General features: G+C 39.9%; 1 protein-coding gene across 6 annotated transcripts in view; it reads right to left on the bottom strand.

The window, feature by feature from the left end:
- Window positions 1-21916, bottom strand: part of LOC122554150 (heparan sulfate 2-O-sulfotransferase 1) — a 210007-nt gene that overhangs the window by 47670 nt on the left and 140421 nt on the right. For all 6 annotated transcript variants that reach the window (XM_043698719.1, XM_043698720.1, XM_043698722.1 and 3 more), the window contains one exon: window positions 21787-21872. In XM_043698719.1, the coding sequence (XP_043554654.1) occupies window positions 21787-21872 (86 nt within the window). The remainder of the gene's footprint in view (window positions 1-21786; window positions 21873-21916) is intronic.

Raw genomic sequence — 21916 nt, 5'->3', positions numbered from 1 at the left:
CTATGCCTCTCATTATCTTGTATACCTCAATTAGGTCCCCTCTCCTCCTCCTTTTCTCCAATGAAAAAAGTCCGCGCTCAGTCAACCTCTCTTCGTAAGATAAGCCCTCCAGTCCAGGCAGCATCCTGGTAAACCTCCTCTGAACCCTCTCCAAAGCATCCATATCTTTCCTATGACAGGGTGACCAGAACTGGACGCAGTATTCCAAGTGCGGTCTAACCGAAGTTTTATAGAGCTGCAACAAGATCTCACGACTCTTAAACTTAATCCCCCTGTTAATGAAAGCCAAAACACCATATGCTTTCTTAACAACCCTGTCCACTTGGATGGCCATTTTAAGGGATCTATGTACCTGCACACCAAGATCCCTCTGTTTCTCCACACTGCCAAGAATCCTATCCTTAATCCTGTATTCAGCTTTCAAATTCGACCTTTCTAAACTATCTCCTTCTGAACTGATTGCACTCTGTGCTCTAAAACCCATCTCTGATTTTATAATTAAGCTTGCCAAAGTTGTTGTTGCCTGGTGTACTGGCCTCGATCTTGCAGAGGCTGAGTGACAGCTCTCGGACAGCTCCAGAGGAGTTGAATAAATACTTTGCATCAGTCTTCACAATAGAAGACACTAATAGCATTCCAAAATTACTAAATATTCTAGAAACTAAAGGAGGAAAATAAATAAATACAGTATGTTATGGACTAGGCCAGACCACTCAAAACATTCTTTAGCAGGCAGCCCAGACCATAACTTTGCTGTGTGTTTCGGTAAGTGTACAGTGAAAATTACCCAGGGTAAGTTAGCTCGGCTGACTACCAAGTTTTAAAAGACAAAAATTTATTCACAAAATACAGAATTAAACACTAAGAACAGAATATAGAATACCCACAGAACCCAGTCTATCCAAACTAAACTTAATTACGCTGTTCTGGAAATACTCAACATTCCCAATAAACAAACCCCTTAAACACAGAGTAAAAATGAAACAGCGGCTTACAGGTCGAAGTTAGAAGGGCAGGAGGAGACAGACAAGTTCCAATCTCAACTGACTGACACGAGCAGCCTTTCTTCACACACACCACCGGTGAAGTGCCCCAAAACCCTCAGCTGGCCACTCCCCTTTCATATACAGGTTACTTCTAAAACTTAAAAGCCTGAAGTCTGAAGACTCACTTGTTTCGGTATAAACAAAAACCCTCTCAATAACCCTTTCACCTCTGTACCACCTCAGCCAATTTGGAGTCTGGGCTGTTTTACGATCCCTCTGAAAAAAATCAAGGACTTGGTAACTTTTAGAAGAAGGAACAGCTTTTAGAAAAATGGACCAGCTTTGTGACAAGTAACCATCACTAGAGCAAAAGTGCGAGGGCAACTAACAGGCTGAAGACCGGTAAGACCTGATGGGATAATAAAGGAAGTAGCTACAGAGATAGTGCATGCATTACTACTAATCATCAATGAATCCTAACATTCTGGAAAACTGCCAACATGACACTTTAATTTTAAAAGGGGCAGAAATCAGTAAAGAAACAGGTAACCAAAGGGTAGATGGCTTAATATCTGTTGTTGGAAAAATGTTAAGATTCTGTTATAAAGAATGTCTTAGCAGAGCATTTAGAAATATATGATATGAACAAGCAAAGACTGCAAAGCTGCACAAAGGGAAATCATGCCTGACAATTTTACTTGAATAGTTCAAGGAGATAATAAAGAGGATTGATAAAGGAGGAGTACTGAATATAATATTTTTATTTCAGAAGACGTTTGATAAGGTACCACCCACTGGGCTGCTTAATGATAACAGCTTGTGGTGTTGAAGATAGTACACCAGCTTGGACAGATTGACAAACTAATGAAAACAGAGAGTTGGTGTAAGAGGCCAAGAGGAGGCACTTTTAGGATGGCAATTTGTTAACTAGTGGTATGCCAGAGAGAACACTGCTCAGGCCACAATTATTTACAGTATATATTAATGTCATAGATGATGGAAGTGTGTCTACTATGTAGTCAAGTTTGCACGTGAAAATCAATGAGAAGGCAAGGAGTGAGAATGACACAAAAAAAAATCTGCAAAGATCTAACCAGGTTAAGTGGACAAAAAGAAAAACCCTATCAGGTGGAATATCATATGGGAAATGTGAGGTAATGCACTTTGGCAGAAAGACGACAGAAGCTGAATATTATTTAATGGAGAAAGACTGCAAAAAATGTCAAAACAAAAAGGATTTAAAAGTTCTCATCAATGAATCACATAAAGCAGGTAACAGGGAAGGCAAATGGAATACTTATTTTTATTTCTAAGGGTATGGAGTCTAAAAGTGGGGAAAAGTTTGTTAGACCATAGCTGGAATACTGTGAACAATTTGATCCCCTTTCCTACAGAAATAGGTAATCCAAAGAAGGTTCACTAGGCTGATATAATTATGGAAGGATGCCTTATGAGGAGTGGTTAAGTAGATTGGGTCTGTGCTTGTTGGAATATACAAGAGTGACAGACAACCTTATTGAAAGTTAAGGTTTTTGGGGGAACTTGACAACATAGATGTAAAAAGGTTGTTAGCCACATATTCTTCTTTATTCTTGTTGGACAGTCTAGGACAAGTGCGCATAATTTCAGAATAAGGAGGAATTTCTTCTCTCACCATTAACCTGTGTCCCGAGATGAATTAGTCATCCTTCACTCTTTGCTGGGTTAAAGAAATGTGCTAGCCTCATTTTGAAATTGTTAACAGTTTTATTAATATCATTTTTATGGGGCTAAAATAACCTGCATTGTGTCTAATTCTGAACACATACAAATAAAAAGCAAAATACTGAGCATGTTGGAAATGTGAAACAAACACAGCAAATACTGGAGAAATTCCGCAGGACTGGCAACAATGGTGGACAGAAAAAGTTAATGTCTTGAGTCTGATATGACTTCTTCAGATCCACCTTCATACATCGATAACTTAACAAAATATTCAGGAGGATGACTCACAGCATCTCCAGCTCTTCACTGTATATGGACGTTTGGATATGGATGAGACTTCACTCAAACCTTTCCAGGTAAGGCAGCACTGTCACAGGTACAGTATAGAACAAAAATTCCTCATCAACCTCCTCAATCCACCAGCCTCACAGTGACAGGTTAGCATTCTCCATTTCCCAATACATCCAATTTTCAACAGAGTCCCCTGTCAAATGCTGAGTCAATGAGGCAACGCTCTGTTAAAGAAGGGTCCCCTTTACACTGCTCTTGCACTATAGAAAGGGGAGGCGAGAGTGTGCTCCCTCTGATCCCTCCTTAGTACCCCAGCCCTGTCCCTCTCAGAGGAAAGAGAGAGAGAGACAGTGGGAGACAGAAGAGGGAGATGGAAAAAGAGACAGAACAAGAGAAACAGTGAGTGGAATACGAGGAGACAAAGATAGATGGAGACAGAGGCAGACAGAGAGAGAGAGAGAGAGACATGGAGGGAATCAGGGAGACTGGACAGAGAGAGTGGGGCAAACAGACAAAGATGGAGACGGACAGAGAAAGAGATATGCGGAGGGACAGGGAGAGAGAGGGGGAGAGATGGAAGGAGACAGAGAGATAGGCAGACAGGGGAAAACAGAGACAGAGAGAGATATAGAGAATGAGGGATGGGGAGACAGACGGAGAAAGAAATTGAATGAGACAGATCGGGAGGCAGACAGAGAAGATTTACGAGGTGTTGCCAGGGATGGAGAATTTGAGCTATAGGGAGGTGTGAAATAAGGGGTTAGGGTTAGGATTAGGTTAGAGATGGTTACCTCACTTGGCTGGACAGCTAGTTTGCAATGCAACATGTGACAAAGTTTGGATTTATTTCCCACACCTTGAAGGAATCTCCCTCTCAACATCTCCCCTCATCTAAGGTATGGAATCAGTCAGTTCTCTCCCTGATGAGAGAGCAAACTGTGATCTGATAAGACTATGGCAACTTTTAATTAGTTTGACAGCCATGGGACTGAAGGTATAAGCATAAGCTTCCACTAATGCATTGTTGTATTATTCAAAGCTAGTGCTTGGAACATTAAAGTTTTGTGATTAATGTTGCATTGACATTTCTATTGCTTTCATAACTTTCTGCAAGTCTTTTGATCAAGTGCCTGAGGTTACTTTCATGAAGCAACTGAGATACATAAAGCCAAATCTTGCAATTTATCTGGCAATCAAGAATAGATGAGAGACTTATTAAACTTATCCCTCTTGAAAACTGTATGAGCTGAGGTTATTAAGCACTACACACCCCATTAGCTAGGTCTGCCAAACATTTGTTGAGTAGTGTACAGTTGGCCTCAGAGACATTGCTAAAAGTGTGGTTTTAATTTTCACAGTTGAAATGATGCTGTTGATGGACTCATTGGGGGAATCTGGTGCATTCGATGCACCACTTTTAACCAGTGTGGTATGGGTTTTAACCATTGTGGTACGGTGCTATGTACCTCAAAATCATAGACCCAGATTCATTACATGAACAAAGGAAGCCATTCAGTCTATCGGCTCATGTCGGATGCACAGCAATCTGGTCAACTTCATTTCAGTCCCTCTATCGCCATAGCCCTGCAAGTCTGTTTTCCCTCAGAAACCCACCCAATGTTTCTTTGAAATCATTGATCAACCCCAGCACACTTGTCAGCAACAATTCCAACCCATTATCGCTTGTTGTCTAATAGAAGTTCTTCTCACATCCATCCATGCATCTCTTGCTCATCATGATTCTAAATGATGGCAACCTGGATAAGCCAGATTTCCAAGTGAGACTTGCCTTCGACCACAAATTTTATTTTTGCTATTGGCTTATCACAGTGAACAGTCTATGAACATATCCACAGAGCCTGCCAATGCACTTTTAACAAAGAACATAAAAAATTATTGCACAAAAGTAAAATAAAAACAGAAATTACATTATCAAGAATATTTAAAATGGCTTTACTACCAAAATTAGAATACAAAGCTTGACTATTATTTCTAAACAGCAGCCACCTTTCACATACTCAATTCTCAATTTTGTCTACACCTGACTACACTTTAAAACATCTTGTTAATTTAGCAAGACTGTAATGAGAGTTCCTTTCCAGCAAAGTTCTGCACTCACTTGATGCTGTTCCATTATTGTCTCTTTCTGAGTTCCATAACAACCTGCTAACTCTGCTTATTACTTAAGCTGTGTTCCTTAAAATCATTTCTTCAGTACCCTTTTGTTTCTGGAGCTTTTCACTAAGCCACTCGAGACTTCTTTTCTCTCTGAACGGTGTTGGAGACTACTAAACTAACTCTGCTGCCATAATCTTTTTTCTGACTGAAATCTGCACACTGGCTCTATCGTTTTAAAAGTACTGGACTCCTGCTACCAAGCAACAGCAGTTTTTATTTCCTAAAGCACTGGACTGTTCAATTCAGGCATTTAATAACCTCATTAAATGCATGCACAATCCCTGCAGGCGGTACAGTCATTGAGTCGTAGAGATGTACAGCACGGAAACAGACACTTCGGTCCAACTCGTCCATGCCGACCAGATATCCCAACCCAATCTAATCCCACCTGCCAGCACCCGGCCCATATCCCTCCAAACCCTTCCTATTCATATACCCATCCAAATGCCTCTTAAATGTTGTAATTGTACCAGCCTCCACCACTTCCTCTGACAGCTCATTCCATACACGTACCACCCTCTGTGTGAAAAAGTTGCCCCTTTGGTCTCTTTTATATCTTTCCCATCTCACCCTAAACCTATACCCTATGGTTCTGGACTCCCCCACCCCAGTTTAAAAGACTTTGTCTATTTATCCTATCCATGCCCCTCATGATTTTATAAACCTCTGTAAGGTCAGCCCTCAGCCTCCGACACTCCAGGGAAAAGAGCCCTAGCCTATTTAACTTCTCCCTATAGCTCAAATCTTCCAACCCTGGCAACATCCTTGTAAATCTTTTCTGAACCCTTTCAAATTTCACATCTTTCCGATAGGAAGGAGACCAGAACTGCATGCAATATTCCAACAGTGGCTTAACCAATGTCCTGTCCAGCCTCAACATGACTGGCACCAGGGAATCAACACACCATTCTGATTTTTCATTGCTGACCACAGAAACATTTGTCTGTACCTTGGACTAGAGAGTCCCCTAACACAATCGATCGCTTGGAACCCAACGTACCTCTCATTACATTAGAGCCAGTCTCAATACTTGCAACTTGGCGGTTCGTGCTACATACTCCTGAGTGTCCATCATCCCCTAAGTTTTCCAAAACACCATACTTGTTTGAAATGGGGATAGTCACAGAAGATTCTTGCTGGATATTCAGCCCCCTACTACACTCCTTATGCACTCACGACTGTGTGGCCAAATTCTGCCCCAACTCCATGTACAAGTTTGCTGACAACAGCAATGGTTGTAGGGCAGGTCTCAAATGACGGAACAGAACATAGGAAGGAGATTGGGTGCTTACCAGCATGGCTTAAAGACAACAATCGCTCCATCAACAAAATGAAGGAGTTGGTCATTGACTCCAGGAAGCAGAGAGGAGGGCACACCCCCGTCTGCATAAAAAGTGCTGAAGTGGAGATGGTCAAGAACATCAAATTCTTGGGAGTGATGATCACAGCAACCTGTCCTGGTCCACTCATGTCGATGCAATGGTCAAGGAATCACAACAATGTCTCGACTTCCCCAGGACGCTAAGGAAATTTGGCACGTCCACAAAGACACTTAGCAATTTTTGTAGATATGCCATAGAAAGCATTGTATCTGGATGCATCACAGCATGGTTTGGCAATTGCTCTTCCCAAGATAACAAGAAACTACAGTGTTGCAAACATACCCATCAAGTAAACCAGCCTCCTATCCATTGACTCCGTCTATACTTCCCACTGTCTTGGGGAGGCAAACAACATAACCAAAGACCCTTCCCACCTCTGTTATGTTATCTTCCATCCTTTTAACATAGAAGAATATAGCGCAGTACAGGCCCTTCGGCCCTCGATGTTGCGCCGATCCAAGCCCACCTAACCTACACTAGCACACTACCCTCCATATGCCTATCCAATGCCCGCTTAAATGCCCATAATGAGGGAGAGTCCACCACTGCTACTGGCAGGGCATTCCATGAACTCACGACTCGCTGAGTAAAGAACCTACCCCTAACATCTGTCCTATACCTACCCCCCTTAATTTAAAGCTATGCCCCCTTGTAATAGCTGACTCCATACGTGGAAAAAGATTCTCACTGTCGACCCTATCTAAACCCCTAATCATCTTATACACCTCTATCAAGTCACCCGTAAACCTTCTTTTCTCCAATGAAAACAACCCCAAGTGCCTCAGCCTTTCCTCATACGATCTTTCTACCATACCAGGCAACATCCTGGTAAACCTCCTCTGCACCCGTTCCAGTGCCTCCACATCCTTCCTATAGTATGGCGACCAAGACTGCACACAATACTCCAGATGTGGCTGCACCAGAGTCTTATACAACTGCAACATGACCTCAGTACTCCGGAACTCAATTCCTCTACCAATAAAAACCAGTACGCCATATGCTTTCTTCACCGCACTATTTACCTGGGTGGCAACTTTCAAAGATTTGTGTACATGGACACCAAGATCCCTCTGCTCATCCACACTACCAAGTATCCGACCGTTAGCCCAGTACCCCATCTTTTTATTACTCTTACCAAAGTGAATCACCTCACACTTAGCTACATTGAACTCCAAAGTAGCTAAAGACATAAATGTTTGCATACTCGTGTGAATAGATTCAAGAACAGCGTCCTCCCAGTGTTTAGACTTCTTAAAGAACCTCTCAAATTTTTAATTTAATGTTGACCTCACTCTCTGTACACTTCTTCTGTAGCCATAAAATTGTATTCTTTGCTGTGCCCTATTACCCTGATGCAATTTGTATATGATCTGCCCATATTGCATGCAAAACAAAACATTTCACAGAACTTCGGTACATATGACAATAATAAACCAAACCAAATTCAATTCAATCTTCTTCATTCTCAAGAACCCCAGCTTCTCTAACCTAATTTCATCACTGAGATCCCATCCCTAATACCAATCTGATAAATCTCTTCTGCACTGTCCCAAAGACTTTCATTACCATTCCAAAGTGCTGTGACCTGAAATAGGCACAATACTCTAGTAGTGGCCTAATCAGATGCTCCTAAAAGGATTCAGCAAAATCTTTCTGCTTTCGTACTTAGTACCTCAATATATGAAGTACAAGCTCCCATATGTTTTACTGATATCCTGCCTCCTTCAAGGATCTATGCACGTGAACCTCAGATCCCACTTTTCCTCAACCCTCTATAGAATTATGCAATTAAATCTATATGACCTCTCCCTGTTTCTTCTGGCAAAATATATTATACCCTTATATGAATTAAAGCAAATCCATTACCTGCCTTCCCACATTGCTAACGTGTCTATGTCCTGTTACAGGTAACTTATATCATCCACAGTTTGTCTCACCTCCAAATTTGGTTTAATCAGAAATGCCTGTACTCCATTGTACAAGTAATTAACATACAAAGAAAAAGCAACTGACCCTTTGGGAACACCAATATGTGCATCTTCCTATCTGAAAAATAACCATTTACCGCAACTTTCCGTTTTCTGCCCCCAAGTCACTTTTTAAAAATCCAAGCTAACATTGATTCACCATATTCACTAAGCCTCAATTTTGTTAACCGGGTTTCAAATATTACTTTAACAAAAGCTTTTTAAAAACTGGCACAGATAACTTCATTGCGTTCCCTTCAGGAACTTCCATTACTTCATCAAAAATATCCAATTGTATTTAATAGCCAAACATTTGCTTGACAAATCTATGTTCTCCCTCTTTAATTAGCTCAAATCTCACCAAGTGCCCAGTGATTCTTTGTCTGATTAGGATATCTAAAACCTTACCATTTCTGATGTTACACTGACTACTAATTACCAGGAGTGTACTTGCACCCTTTCTTCAAAATGTGCAACATATTTGCCTTTCTCCAATTTTCTGGCAAATCCTTTATATTCTGGCAAGATTTGAAGATATTCCACAAACTTTTCACTTCATTGAGCACATGGGAAGCAAGTCATTCAGACCCCAAGCAACCTATCCATTTTCACACTGTTTAATACACCCCTTCGATCAATTTTCACTCATTGATCTCTACCACCTGCACTTATCATAATAAACACCCTACTATACTCACTGTATACCCATGACCGCATCGCCAAGTACCACACTAATGCCATTTACAAGTTCACTGATGACATCACCATAGTCAGCTGAATCTCAGATGGAGACGAAACAAAGTACAGACAACAGATGGAAGATCTGGAAAAATGGTGCACTGAGAACAACCTCTCAACGCAAGCAAAACCAAGGAACAGAGTATTGATTTTCGGCAGGATGTTACTCATGCCCACCTACACATTAACAGCACAAGTGAAACAAGTGGAGAGTGTCAAGTTCCTGGGAGTCCACAACAAGCTTTCTTGGACTCTTCATGTGGATGCAATGGTTACAAAGGCCCAACAATGTCTCTTCTTCCTCAAGCAGTTGAGGAGATTTGGCATGACAGCGAATACCCTTGCCAACTTTTATAGATGCGCCATCCAGAGCATTCTGTCTGGACATATCACGATCTGGTATGGCAACTGTACCATTCAAGATCAGAGACAGTTACAGAGAGTGGTGAACTTGGCCCAGACAATCACAGAGGCTAACCTCCCATCTGTAGAATCCATCTGCCAGGCCCGCTGTAAAGGAAAGGCCGCCAGCATTCTCAAAGATCCATCCCACCATGGCACTGTTTATCTACAACCTCTACTATCAGGGAGAAGGTACACAAACCTGAACACACACACCAGCCAGTTTCACAACAGTTTCTACCCTATTGTTAGAATACTGAATGGACTCACAAACCATTAACATTCGCCTGTACCTGTGTTTTTGTTTTTGCCACTGTTTACCTATTATTTACTTATCTATGCTACTTAACTATGTGACCTGTCTGCATTGCTCACAAGACAAAGCTTTTCACTGTGCCTTGGTACATGTGACAATAAATTCAATCCTATTCAATATTTTGCCAGCAATATTTCTTACAAAATATTGTTCTCAAGTACACATTAAATATTCTGGTCTTGCTCTGTATTCCAAAGCAAATAACATCTTGTTTGTCCTCAGTGAGGTATACTTTACCATTAACTGCCACGTACTCCATACATGCCAGAAGATTTATGGCTTTTTTATGTTAACTGCCATTCTTTTCCAATATTCTCTTTGCCAGTTTTATTTCTTTGTTACTTCCTCTCTTACTATATTATGTTTGGCTTAATTTGCACTTAAACTTGCATCATGTACCCACTTTTTAAATATTTTATCTTCTCCATTTAACTCCTTATCCACAGACAACTGGCTTTGGTGCCCATATCTTTAGCCATTATTGGAATGCACCTTACATACATCATTTCTTCTTGCAGAGAAGAGAACAACAAAACATGTCCTGTCAACAATGTGTAACTATTTTGGTTCCATTTTACTTTGGTTAGATTAATTCTCATTCCATTGAAGTTAGCCATCTTCCATTTTAGAAGTTCAACTTTAGATTGTTTCTTGCACTTCTGCATTGTTACGGATTAACCACATGGACAAACACAAAGTGGATCTGTAACATCATGAACGTTTTATGCGGAACTATGCTTATTACAAGACTCCTGATACCATTTAATGTAAACCAGGAATAACTAACAAAAAAATATTTTACAAAATTCTAGGAATGGCAATGATACAAACTCTTAAAAAAACACTAACTAACTACACAGAATATTATTCTGAAATTGTCCCTTTTTTCCAAGCCAGCACTTATACCTGACAGGGTCTAGATTAGAGTGGTGCTGGAAAAGCATAGCAGGTCAGGCAGCGTCTGAGGAGCAGGAAAATCAACGTTTCAGGCAAAAGCCTTTACTCACGAATAAAGGCATCACCAGCAGCTGCAGTCCTTGTTTTTACCCACTTAAACCTGACAGACAAGACAAAAGGTTAGCAGTGGAAGTTAGATTAGGTTAAAGATAGAAAGGTGATAAGCTACGTGATTGGACTCGAACAGCATTTAAATCTCAGTTCCAACCTCCAAACCTGTCAAAGCCCCTCTGACCAGCTCTGCAATAGGCTTTTGCCCGAAACGTCGATTTTGCTGCTCTTCGGATGCTGCCTGAATTGCTGTGCTCTTCCAGCACCACTGATCCAGCTCTGCAATAGTTTAGAGAGGAAAGAGCTGATTCCTTTCAAAGAGTCAGGAAGTTGAATTGGTTCGCTCTTCCGGGCAGTCCCCTCATGGTACCCTATCAAGCGAAAACACGCAATACAACTCTTAGCTGAAAATATCCTTCCAGTCCAACTTTACTGATCCAGTCAGTTATCTGTTCTTTGCTTCAAATGGTCTTGTGTGCTTCACTACCAAGCGTCAACTCTGTGTCCCCTCTCTGTGGGCAATTCCATTTCAGACCTCATTGCTCAAGTTCTAGCCATCAACTCCCACACAGAACTGCAGCATTTGACTTTACACTCCCATACCTACTATAGGGCGGCATGGTGGCTCAGTGGTTGGCACTGCTGCCTCACAGCTCCAGGGACCCAGGTTCGATTCCAACCTTGAGCGACTGTCTGTGTGGAGTTTGTACGTTCTCCCAGTGTCTGCGTGGGATTCCTCCGATGCTCTGGTTTCCTCCCACAGTCCAAAGCTGTGCAAGTCAGGTGAATTGGCCATGCTAAGATTGCCAATAGTGTTAGGTGCATTAGTCAGAGGGAAATGGATCTGGGTGGGTTACTCTTTGGAGGGTCGGTGTGGACTTGTTGGGCTGAAGGGCCTGTTTCCACACTGTAGAGAATCTAATCTAATCTAATCCTCGTTTTTCCCTCTACGTTGTACATTCTGCTGATCGATCACCCTCATCCTGCAAAACGCCAACCAGAGCTAAGTGGGTGTTCAACCCTATGACTTGGTCATTTTTGTGGTTGTTGCCAAGTCATAGGGTTGAACTCCCTCTTAGCTCTGGTTGGCATTTTTCAGGATGAGGGTGATCAATCAGTAGCAATCCCAGTCAAAGCTAATCTCTGCTGTCTCCAAGGTTGAATCCCCAGCAGGGTCCGGCACTGACTACATCATGATCCTTACACAGAATCCCAGTTTTTACTGATAGTCTCCATCTTAAAACTTATTTTAGAAGCTAGTTATAAAAGGAAAAGTTAGAAAGAATGGATAAGGCTGTAACAATATAAATTACAAAGTATGTTGACCACTTTTACCGCCTTACAGACACTTAGTTCATTGAGCTCACCTAATTTACCAGCACCAAATCCAGAAATGCAGGTTCAACTACAACATATCAGTTAAGGAAGCTCTCCTGAACACATTTCAGGAATTCTTCCTCCTCCTTATCCTTTATTCTAGCATTATCCCAATCTACATTTGGATTATTAAAACACCCCTGTCTCATCATATTTACAGGTTTTGTATACCTGACTTTCCTGCAGATTTCCCACCAGGTTATAATCTAACAAGTTTATTTGAAAGTACAACTTTCAGAGCACTGCTCCTTCCTCGGGTAGCTAGTGGGGCAGGATCATACGACACAATTTATAGCAGAAGGTCAGTGTCATGCAATTAAAATGATATATTGAACAAATCTAGATTGCTGTTAAGTCTTTCATCTTGTAGAATGGGTTGCAGGTTTCTGATCATTAATATGTAAATCCCAGAACTTATTTTAAGTCACATTCTCAAGGTAACTTAAGGTTTTATAAAAAGTTGACATTTCAGCACACACACACACACACACACACACACACACACACACACGTCTATGGGATGCATTTGCACTTGCAGAATTGTATTTGCAGATATATTTTATTTTTGCTCAAAATGTATCTAACCTGTAAGCAGTCAATCCATATAACATTTTATAAATTCCTACTTTGGAAATAGAACCAGTCTAACTCAAGATTAGGATACAGACAGACTCTAACTTCACACCTGTAATGCATTGTCTGAGCTGAGATGTCACTTTCTTTTACAAAACCTTAAGTTATCTCGAGAATCTGACTTAAAAGTAGTTATGGGATTTCCATATTAATGAACTGAAACCTGCAACCCATTCTAAAAAAAAATCAAAGACTTAACAACAATCTAGATTTGTTCAATACATTATTTTAATTGCATGACAATGTCGTCTTTTGCTATAAATTCTGTGTCTTATGATCCTGCCCCACTAGTTACCTGATGAAGGACCAGTGCTCTGAAAGCTAGTATTCCAAATAAATATGTTGGACTATAACCTGGTCTTGTATAATTTTTAACTTTGAATATTAAATACTAAGTATCAGCATTTCAAGCCATGTTTCCATTACTGCCACTACATCATATTCTAATATGGATATTTGCTTGTAGCTCACCCAACCTTATCACACTTTGTGCACTTACATACATTACTATTTTGCTTCTACACAATATAGCAAAATTATTGCTTTAAGTAATAACTAACATTCTCACTCCTTTATAGAGTTCATTTGTATGCTGTTGCCCAGACTCCTCTCAATTTAGTCTGAACCATTCCCAAACACACAGTGAAGTTCTGCTGAGGCCACCAGTCACAGTCGTGTAGTGATACAAAAAAATCCCTTTTGAATTGGTGCTTCCCACTCCTGAACAGGTCCCAATGACCCAAGAATCTGAAACATTCTTTCCTGTATCATGATTCAAGCTACACATTGATCCTCAATATCATCTTATTTCCAAACTCACTCATCTAGAGCACAGGAACAATCCAGAGATTATATTTGAAGAGCTACCTGTTTAAACTTCCTCCCTAGCTCCAGAAAATCTGAAATAATGCATGACCTTCCATGGGACTGGTATTAACATGCACCATTACTTCTGACTTATTCCCTTCACCCTGTAGAATATTCTGCACCCTCTCCATGCTATCCTTTATCCAAACATCAGTGAGGCAGCACACCAGATAAGACTCACAAAGATGGTCTGTTCCCCTAATTATGGAATCTCAATTGCAATAACAATTGCAATTATACTTTTGGCTGTTCCCTCCTCTGCAATCCTTTGTTCACTTGTGCTGTGGTCTGTACTGCACACATTCAAGTTACTGTCACTCCCAGCAGTCCTAATGCTGATGACCAATTTAAAACTGTACACACATCAATAACCCCTCTTTCTGCCTGTGGATGACTCTCTCTAGGAATATATGACCCACGAAATTCCTATCTATAATCTTCCTTCATGCTCCAAGGTAACTTCAGCAGCCCTCAAACTTAGAAAATGTGAGCCCAAAATCAACTTGCTGAAGATGTTTCCTTAGACAAACATGGTCACCAAACCTGATACAACAGGTCTCAGCTCCCCAAATGTGATCAAAGAGTCTTCCTTTCGATGTTTGTATGTATTCATTCTTTCAGAGTCTGGTTAGTATGCAGTTTAAAGTATTAAATTTAATTCCTGTCTCTTGACCTCCTCTATATGCGTGCTCTTATTGTGACCTAATTTACTGTTATATCTATCCTAATTGTAATTTTTGATATCCAACCTGCTAGTTTAAAAGAATATCTTAGTTTAAAGACAAAGGAAAGAAAGAAAGGGAACACCAACCAATCGCTCATCATTTTCATTTTTTTTTTAAACATGCTCTCTAACTTTCTTTACTTTTGTTCATTTGCTTGGGACTCCTGACGACACCCCATCACTATTCTTAACTATAAATATCTTACATTGCTTTATCATGTTCATTCTGACTCTCCATCACTGCTCTCATTGTTGATCTGTGACACTGCACTATCATGTTCTCGCACTCTGATGCCTTACCACTGTTTATAACAATGAGTAGTACCTTCATTTTACAAGCTCAAGGGTATTAAAAATATTCATTTGATGATAAAAATTACATTTCTCATTGCAGATGTATATAGGTACCCAAAGATTTTGATAGATGGCAAGTTTTAGATTGGGCAATCTTCTAGAACATGTACAATGGAGAAAGGCACTCTCATTTTGGGATATTTTAATCATTTATTATAGAGAGGGGTTGCAATTTGAGATATTTTAATTGCATTTAGAAGCATATTTTATACCTGGAAAAGGAAAAGGAAAAGGAAATGAGGTCCAAAACATGAGACAGTTAATTTGCAAATTAACTAGTTTGAACCTTGTTTCCTTGAATTCAAAGGCTAAGCAAATACTTAGATTATTGCAGGAATTGATCCACACCTCACTTTGGTTCTGTTAAAGAGTTGTTGATCGCAAGTACAAAGTAAGTAATCTGGCAAGTGTTTCTCGCTGACCGTAAAAGCAAGAAATAAAACATATAGACACAGTCAGTCAAACAGAGGTTTGTAAAAACAAATCAGGCAGCAAACAGCTGGCAGAAAGATAAAATGCAGCAAAAAGGAGTAGTCAAAGTAGGTAACCCACTGATGCGAGAAACATAGTCCATTCAATATTTTGGGTTGTTGTACAATGTGAAATAAAGAAACTAAACAACATACATAAGGCCTCCTTGGGGAAACTGAAAAAATATATCTGTAAAAGACATGGACATCTAATTCAAGGTACACGGGGATACTACTGTTACAGTCTGGTTGATGTTTTCTAGCAAGCAGACACAGAGTAATGTAAATCACTTATGTGACTGATACCATCAATTCCAACAAAAAATACTCAAATTTATCATACTTGTTATTTGCTTCAATGATAACAAAGTCTTGCAACAGATTAAAGTTTGTTGCATTATTAGCTATGACTCAGCTGTACTTTTGTCTAAGAGTTGAAAGATCACTGGTTCAGAGCACCATTCCAGGATAAGAGGGGAAAAAAAAAATCACAACTAACAACCTTCAGTACAATACTGATGGAATGCTACATTGTTGAAGGTGTTGTTAAACTCAGGCTCCGAGATGCGAACATCTCTGTAGCAACGTTTCATAGAGCAGAAAAAACATCCCTGATGACCGAGCCAACATTTATCCCTCAATCAATACCATTTCAGCAGATTATCTGATAACCACAACATTGATGTTTGTGGTGGCTCAATGAATGTGTTGGAGTTGTTATGCACAAATTAGAATTTGTTTAACATAAAAATAGTGATTACACATCAAGAGTATTTTACTGTCAAATTGTTTTGCTTGTAAAAGACTCTACATAAATGTCGTCCTTTCCTTCTCCTGTACAAGATGTATCCAAATAGATCTGTTTCATGGCTCAGAATTCCAAACTATGAATACAAAGGTTTCTGCGAGCAATGCAGGACCAAGTTTTCAGGCAACGTAGGAGAGAGAAAAAAAACAAGAAAAGACTTGGAAGGAAGGGCATGCTGATTAGTCATCAACAGTATTTGGACTGCAACTACTCACGACTGAATACTTTGCAAGGGGATTTAATCTAATAAACAGACATATTATTTTGACACAAGTTGAACAGGAGGACCTACGATTGCATATCTATACTTGATACCCAACATAGTTAGGTTAAACAGGGAACAGCACAGCACAGGAAGAGGCCATTCATTCCACCATATCTGTGCTGACCATGATAACATTCTAAATTGATCCCAACTATCTGTACATGGCCACATGCCTCTCAGTGCCAGGGACCTGGGTTCAATTCCCACCTCAGGTGACAGTCTGCATAGAGTTTGCTCATTCTCCCAGTGTCTGGGTGGGTTTCCTCCGGGTGTTCCGGTTTCCTCCCACATTCCAAAAGATGTGCAGGTCAAGTAAATTGCCCATAGTGTTAGATGCATCAGTCAGGGGCAAATGGAGGGAAATGATTCTCGGTGGGTTACTCTTCGGATGTTCGTTGTGGACTTGTTGGGCTGAAGGGCCAGTTTCTACACTGTAGAAAATCTAATCCATATGTGTGTGTAAGCTTGGTTTAGTGTGTGTGACTGTGTGGAGACAGAGAATAGTGCAATGGAGTTACCTGTAGTGTGACATGAACCCAAGATCAGAGTTGGAAAAATGCTGGAACCAATTATTAAGGCAGTAATAGGATCACATTTGGAAATCAATCTGAACAAGCAGAGTCAGCATGGCTTCATGAAAAGGAACTAATATCCTATCAATTTATTGGAGGTTTTTTGAGCAAGTCTCAAATAGTAAGTCTGGATAGTGGAAAATTTGTAGATGTGTTGCATTTTGATCTCCAGAGGGCATTCAACAAGTTAACTCAGAAAAGTTTAAGTCGTAAGATAAGAGCTCATAGTTTTAAAGGTAGCATATTGGCAAGGATTGTGAGTTGGCTCATGTAAGGAAGTAAACAAGTGCAGATAAGGGATTCTTTTCCTAGTTGGCAACCTGTGACCAGTGGGGTTCCACAGGGATCAGTGTTGGGGCTGTAATAATATATATTAATGACTTGGAAGAAGGAAGTGAAAAGGTATTCAAATTCACAGATGACACAAAAAACTGATGGAAAGACAAGCTGCAAAAGGAATACAAACAGTTCACAGAGAGACAGTTATAGGTTAAGTAAGTGGGCAAAAAGTTGGCAAATGGAGTATAAATGTAGAAAAATGGGAAGTTGAACATTTTGGAAGGCAGAAGAAAAGAACAGTATTATTTAAATAGAAAGAAACTGCAAGAACCTGCAACACAAGAGGATTTGCGCATGAAACAAAACTAACAGCTGGTGCAGCAGGTAGTCAGGAAAACTAATGGAATGTTGTTCCTTGTTTCAAAGAGTCTGGAATATACGAGTAAGAGTCTTATTGCAACTGGACAAGGTACTGGTGATATGATTTAGATTTTATTGTCATCTGTATTTTACAATAAGAATACAAAAACGTGGAAAGCTTTCATTTGTTGCCACAATAGAATTGCGTTTTGAATAATTTAAGAATATGTAAAATAACAAAAGATATAGCTTGAAGTGAGTAATCAGTCCTGAGCCAGCTTATCACCTTCAATGATGCCTGCACTGCCACCACTTTGCCGCCATCTACACCTGATCCAGCCAACATTGAAGTCACCGACGTTTAGGTGCCATCTTTGCCACTGAGCTGATATTTCTTTGCTACTGCCTCGGCACCACTTGTGCTGGCCCAACTAACATCAGAGTCGTGTCTCTCGCTGCTGAGCCCACCACATTGAATTTGCTGTGATGCCCTTCCGCCACCACTTCATTGCCACCAGCACTGGACCCAACCAATGAAGTCATCAATCTTCAGGAGCTCACTAGAGGTCTGCACTGGGGCAACTCTCCTCCACGCCCTTGCCCACTTGAAATCCACAGTAGGCCTGCCTGAAGTCTGCACGACTCGAGGTCCATGCCCTGAGACCACATCTGGAGTACTGAGAGCAGTTTTGGTCCCTTTATTTAAGAAAAGATATCATTTCATTGGAGGCAGATCAGAGAAGGTTCCCTGGGATGTTGCCTGTCTCATGAGCAAAGACTAAACAGGTTGGGATTACACTCATTGGCATTTAGAAGAACAAGAGGTGATTTCTTTGAAAAATATACGATTCTTAAGAGGCTTGACAGAGTAAATACTGAGAGGATGTTTCCCCTCATGAATGTGTCTAGGATCAGAAGGCATAGCCTCCGAGTAAAGGGGCACCAACTTAAAACTGAGATGGAGAATTTCTTCTCTCAGAGCATTAAAAAAATACCTGTTTATTATGGACTAAGTGTCTTGAACTAATGGCAATTAAGTAATATGAATCATTAACTTAATGTAACGCTATTACTTCTAAATTCTCTTTTAAATGAGAGACAGACAGTCAGAAGGCAAAGACATTTTTTGAGGTTCTGTCTTTGCAGACTGGACAATTCTTGGCTCCATACAAGTAATGGTCACCTGGCCAGGAGCCAATCATAATGACCTCTATTCAGAACCAATCAGCTCTGTATGGTCTGCTTTTGCTCTCATTGCTCCATGAAAATGCGACATTGAAAGTTATATACAATGTGTTCCAGCAAACACCTTTAAAATTACAGACATGTGTCTTCTTGGTTCAAGGCTGCATCTTCCTTTGTTAGTCCATAGTCCAAAAATAAAGGAAATTAAAACCCGTGCTATCTACATTTGGAAAAGTAGCACAATAATGGAGGAGTCAGTATAAATATCTATATATTGCATAATTAGTTTAATAGATGGTTATGTAATTAAGATGCTGCAGATCAATGTAGGCAGGTTGCATCACAAGTTTAAGTAAATTAAAAACCATCAAATAACCTGCTTATAGACATGATGTCTCAGTTAGTTGATATTACCTTGAACGAATGCAAATACTTATAGCATTTTAAATGTTACTGATTATCTCATCCTATTGATGGGCATGTGTGTTTTGGGCACAAAAGTTTATGTGGTACAACTTTGCCATCTGCTGGTGCACCAGCACATGATGAAACAAATCAAATGATAATGAGCTCAGAACTGAAAACGTTCAGAGCAAGTTATCTGATGTTGTTCTACAACTGCTACTTGAGAGGCAAGTTTTAGCAGTTCTTTGAAGTTCCAGGCTGAAAACTTAGCTGGATGATTAATAGTTGAGTTCCTGTTGGATATTTTACTTTATGTATACAGATGTATCGATGAGCTTGCAAGTTCAATATAAATAAATTCCACGGGTTGATTTATTCACCATCTGAACCAATATGATTAGAATTAATCTGCTCAGCATATTCAGGATGTTTATATCGCCTCATCTTCTCGTCAATTGCTTACTTGTTTATCCCCACTCACAACTGAATATGAAAGGATAGAACAATGATTCAATGTATTGCTGTGGAATTGCTTAGTTCCATCTATAGTTTTAGTTTTGAAGCATCAGTATTTGCATAAGCTTGTGTTTTTTATCTTCACCTCACTTTCAGGTATGCCTGACAGCACTCCAAACATATGTGACTATAAACTACATTGAATCAGAGCTGAGGTGATGGAGTCAGAAAGGGAGGGAGGGTTTAGTGGTAATATCAATAGACTAGCAATCCAGAACCCCAGACTGGGGACAGGAGTTCAAATCCCACCATGACAGATGGTCAAATTTGAATTCAATTTTAAAACATTCCGAAATTTGAGCAACTGTGATGGTACACAGTTCTGCTGATGTTGCTTGGGACTCTCAGAGGCTTAAGAATGCCCAGTTTTGAGCTGCTTGATCTGTTCTTAAACAAACAATCTCACTAGCATGATACAATGGAAGGCATCTCAGTGTGAAGTGAAATTCTGTCGGTAGCCACTTTTACCAACACTGTCAAAGATAGGTTGGTGAGATAAATTCAAGGAAGGAATACTCTCACATCTTTGTATTTGAGACAGCTGCTACAAACCCAGTCTACCAATTGAAAGCATCACCGCGTTTCCACTTCAGTTTGATTTGTCCTGCTGTTGGAACAAAATAAGCCCAGAAACGGTAATGGAGACATTCAAGATGTTGGTTATGAGGTACGATTTTGTGAAAATGACAAATCTATTGATTGGCAAGAACGTTTTTCTTCGCATCATTCCCCAGGATAGGTGGGGAAGATTTCCAAGGATTAGTTGTACTGTATACGCTTTCATTATGTTTGATACAAGGAGCTGAAACCAAGTGGATCCTGTTTCTTTCCTGCTTTTATCTTTAATGGTCTGACATAGTAATGTTTTATTGGGCTGTGTCAGCTGATAATTTAAGAGAAGAGTGAATTGGAGGGCAAGTTTGAGGAAGGGAAAGAGGAGTAGAAAGAACCAGGGAGACAAAAGGCTGGGGGTGGCAAGGAAAGGGCTGGTGGAAGTGGGGCTGTCGGCAGTACGTAGGGTTTAGGAAAGCATAAATGTCCTCAGTGCTCAGCAGACAGCAATTACCCATGGCTGTTTGCCCTCACACAAATTGATTTTTGACCTTACAAGTGTATCAAGGGTTGCAGAGGTGCAGGGAAGAAACGTGCAGCTGCAGTTACAACCTTATCAAATGATGTTGGGGTCAAATTACCTACTTTTACTGTATTCATTCTTGTGCTGCCTGAGCTATTATTCTATATTTTGGATCAGGATAGAGTTAATTATTTGTAATTCTTTATTGCTGAAATGTGAATTCTAAATATAGTCTGACTTCCTATTAATAAAAACTATAAAACTTAAAGTGTAGTTATCATAGTGGGTTAACAACAACTAGGAGAAATGAGGAATGCAGATGCTGGAGAATCAGTCAAAAAGGGTGGTGTTGGAAAAGCCACAGTCGGTCATCCAACATTAGGGGATCAGAGGAGTCAAGGAAATACATCAAGCATGTTTCTATATTCTTTATAAATGTTGTTAGAGTGAAAAATACTTCTCTTTCACACTAGCTTCAGTTGAAGGAATAAAAAAAAAATTAGAATGCATAAACTCCAAATCTATCTTCATATATTGGCAGCCACAGACATAATTTTCAGGCAAGGCAAATACTGAATTAACCACCAGAGGGCAGCTGGAACATGTATATTCTATTTATCATTTGGGTTTCTGCACAGAATTATGCTTACACCTGCATGTATATTTGGATGTCATGTTGCTGTCATAATAGCACTAACAAGGAGAGTATCATTTTTGGAAAACAAAGATGCTGACCAGGTTCCACAGCATTTTTAAAAATATAAATTCACAACAATTCCTAAAAATTAACCACAGCTTTATTTGGCACAGACAATTAGTTTGCATTAAATATAAAGGGATTTAGGCTCAGGCAACGCATTGAATTTATAGACAATTTAGCGTACCTGATTCAGAGAACCAATTCCTATGAACTAAATCACTTACTTGGCAAAATCCAGATACGCCACATGCCCATGATAAAATCCTGGCTTCATTTCTTTCCACGTAGTAACATTTTTTACAAATCTTGCCTGAAGAAACAGTAGGTTAGAATTTGAGTTATTTTATATATCCA

This window comes from Chiloscyllium plagiosum, chromosome 11, assembly GCF_004010195.1.
Source record: "Chiloscyllium plagiosum isolate BGI_BamShark_2017 chromosome 11, ASM401019v2, whole genome shotgun sequence".
NCBI classification, from domain to species: domain Eukaryota; kingdom Metazoa; phylum Chordata; class Chondrichthyes; order Orectolobiformes; family Hemiscylliidae; genus Chiloscyllium; species Chiloscyllium plagiosum.
Note: the sequence above shows the minus strand (reverse complement) of the source record. Positions and strands in the feature narration are given on the sequence as shown.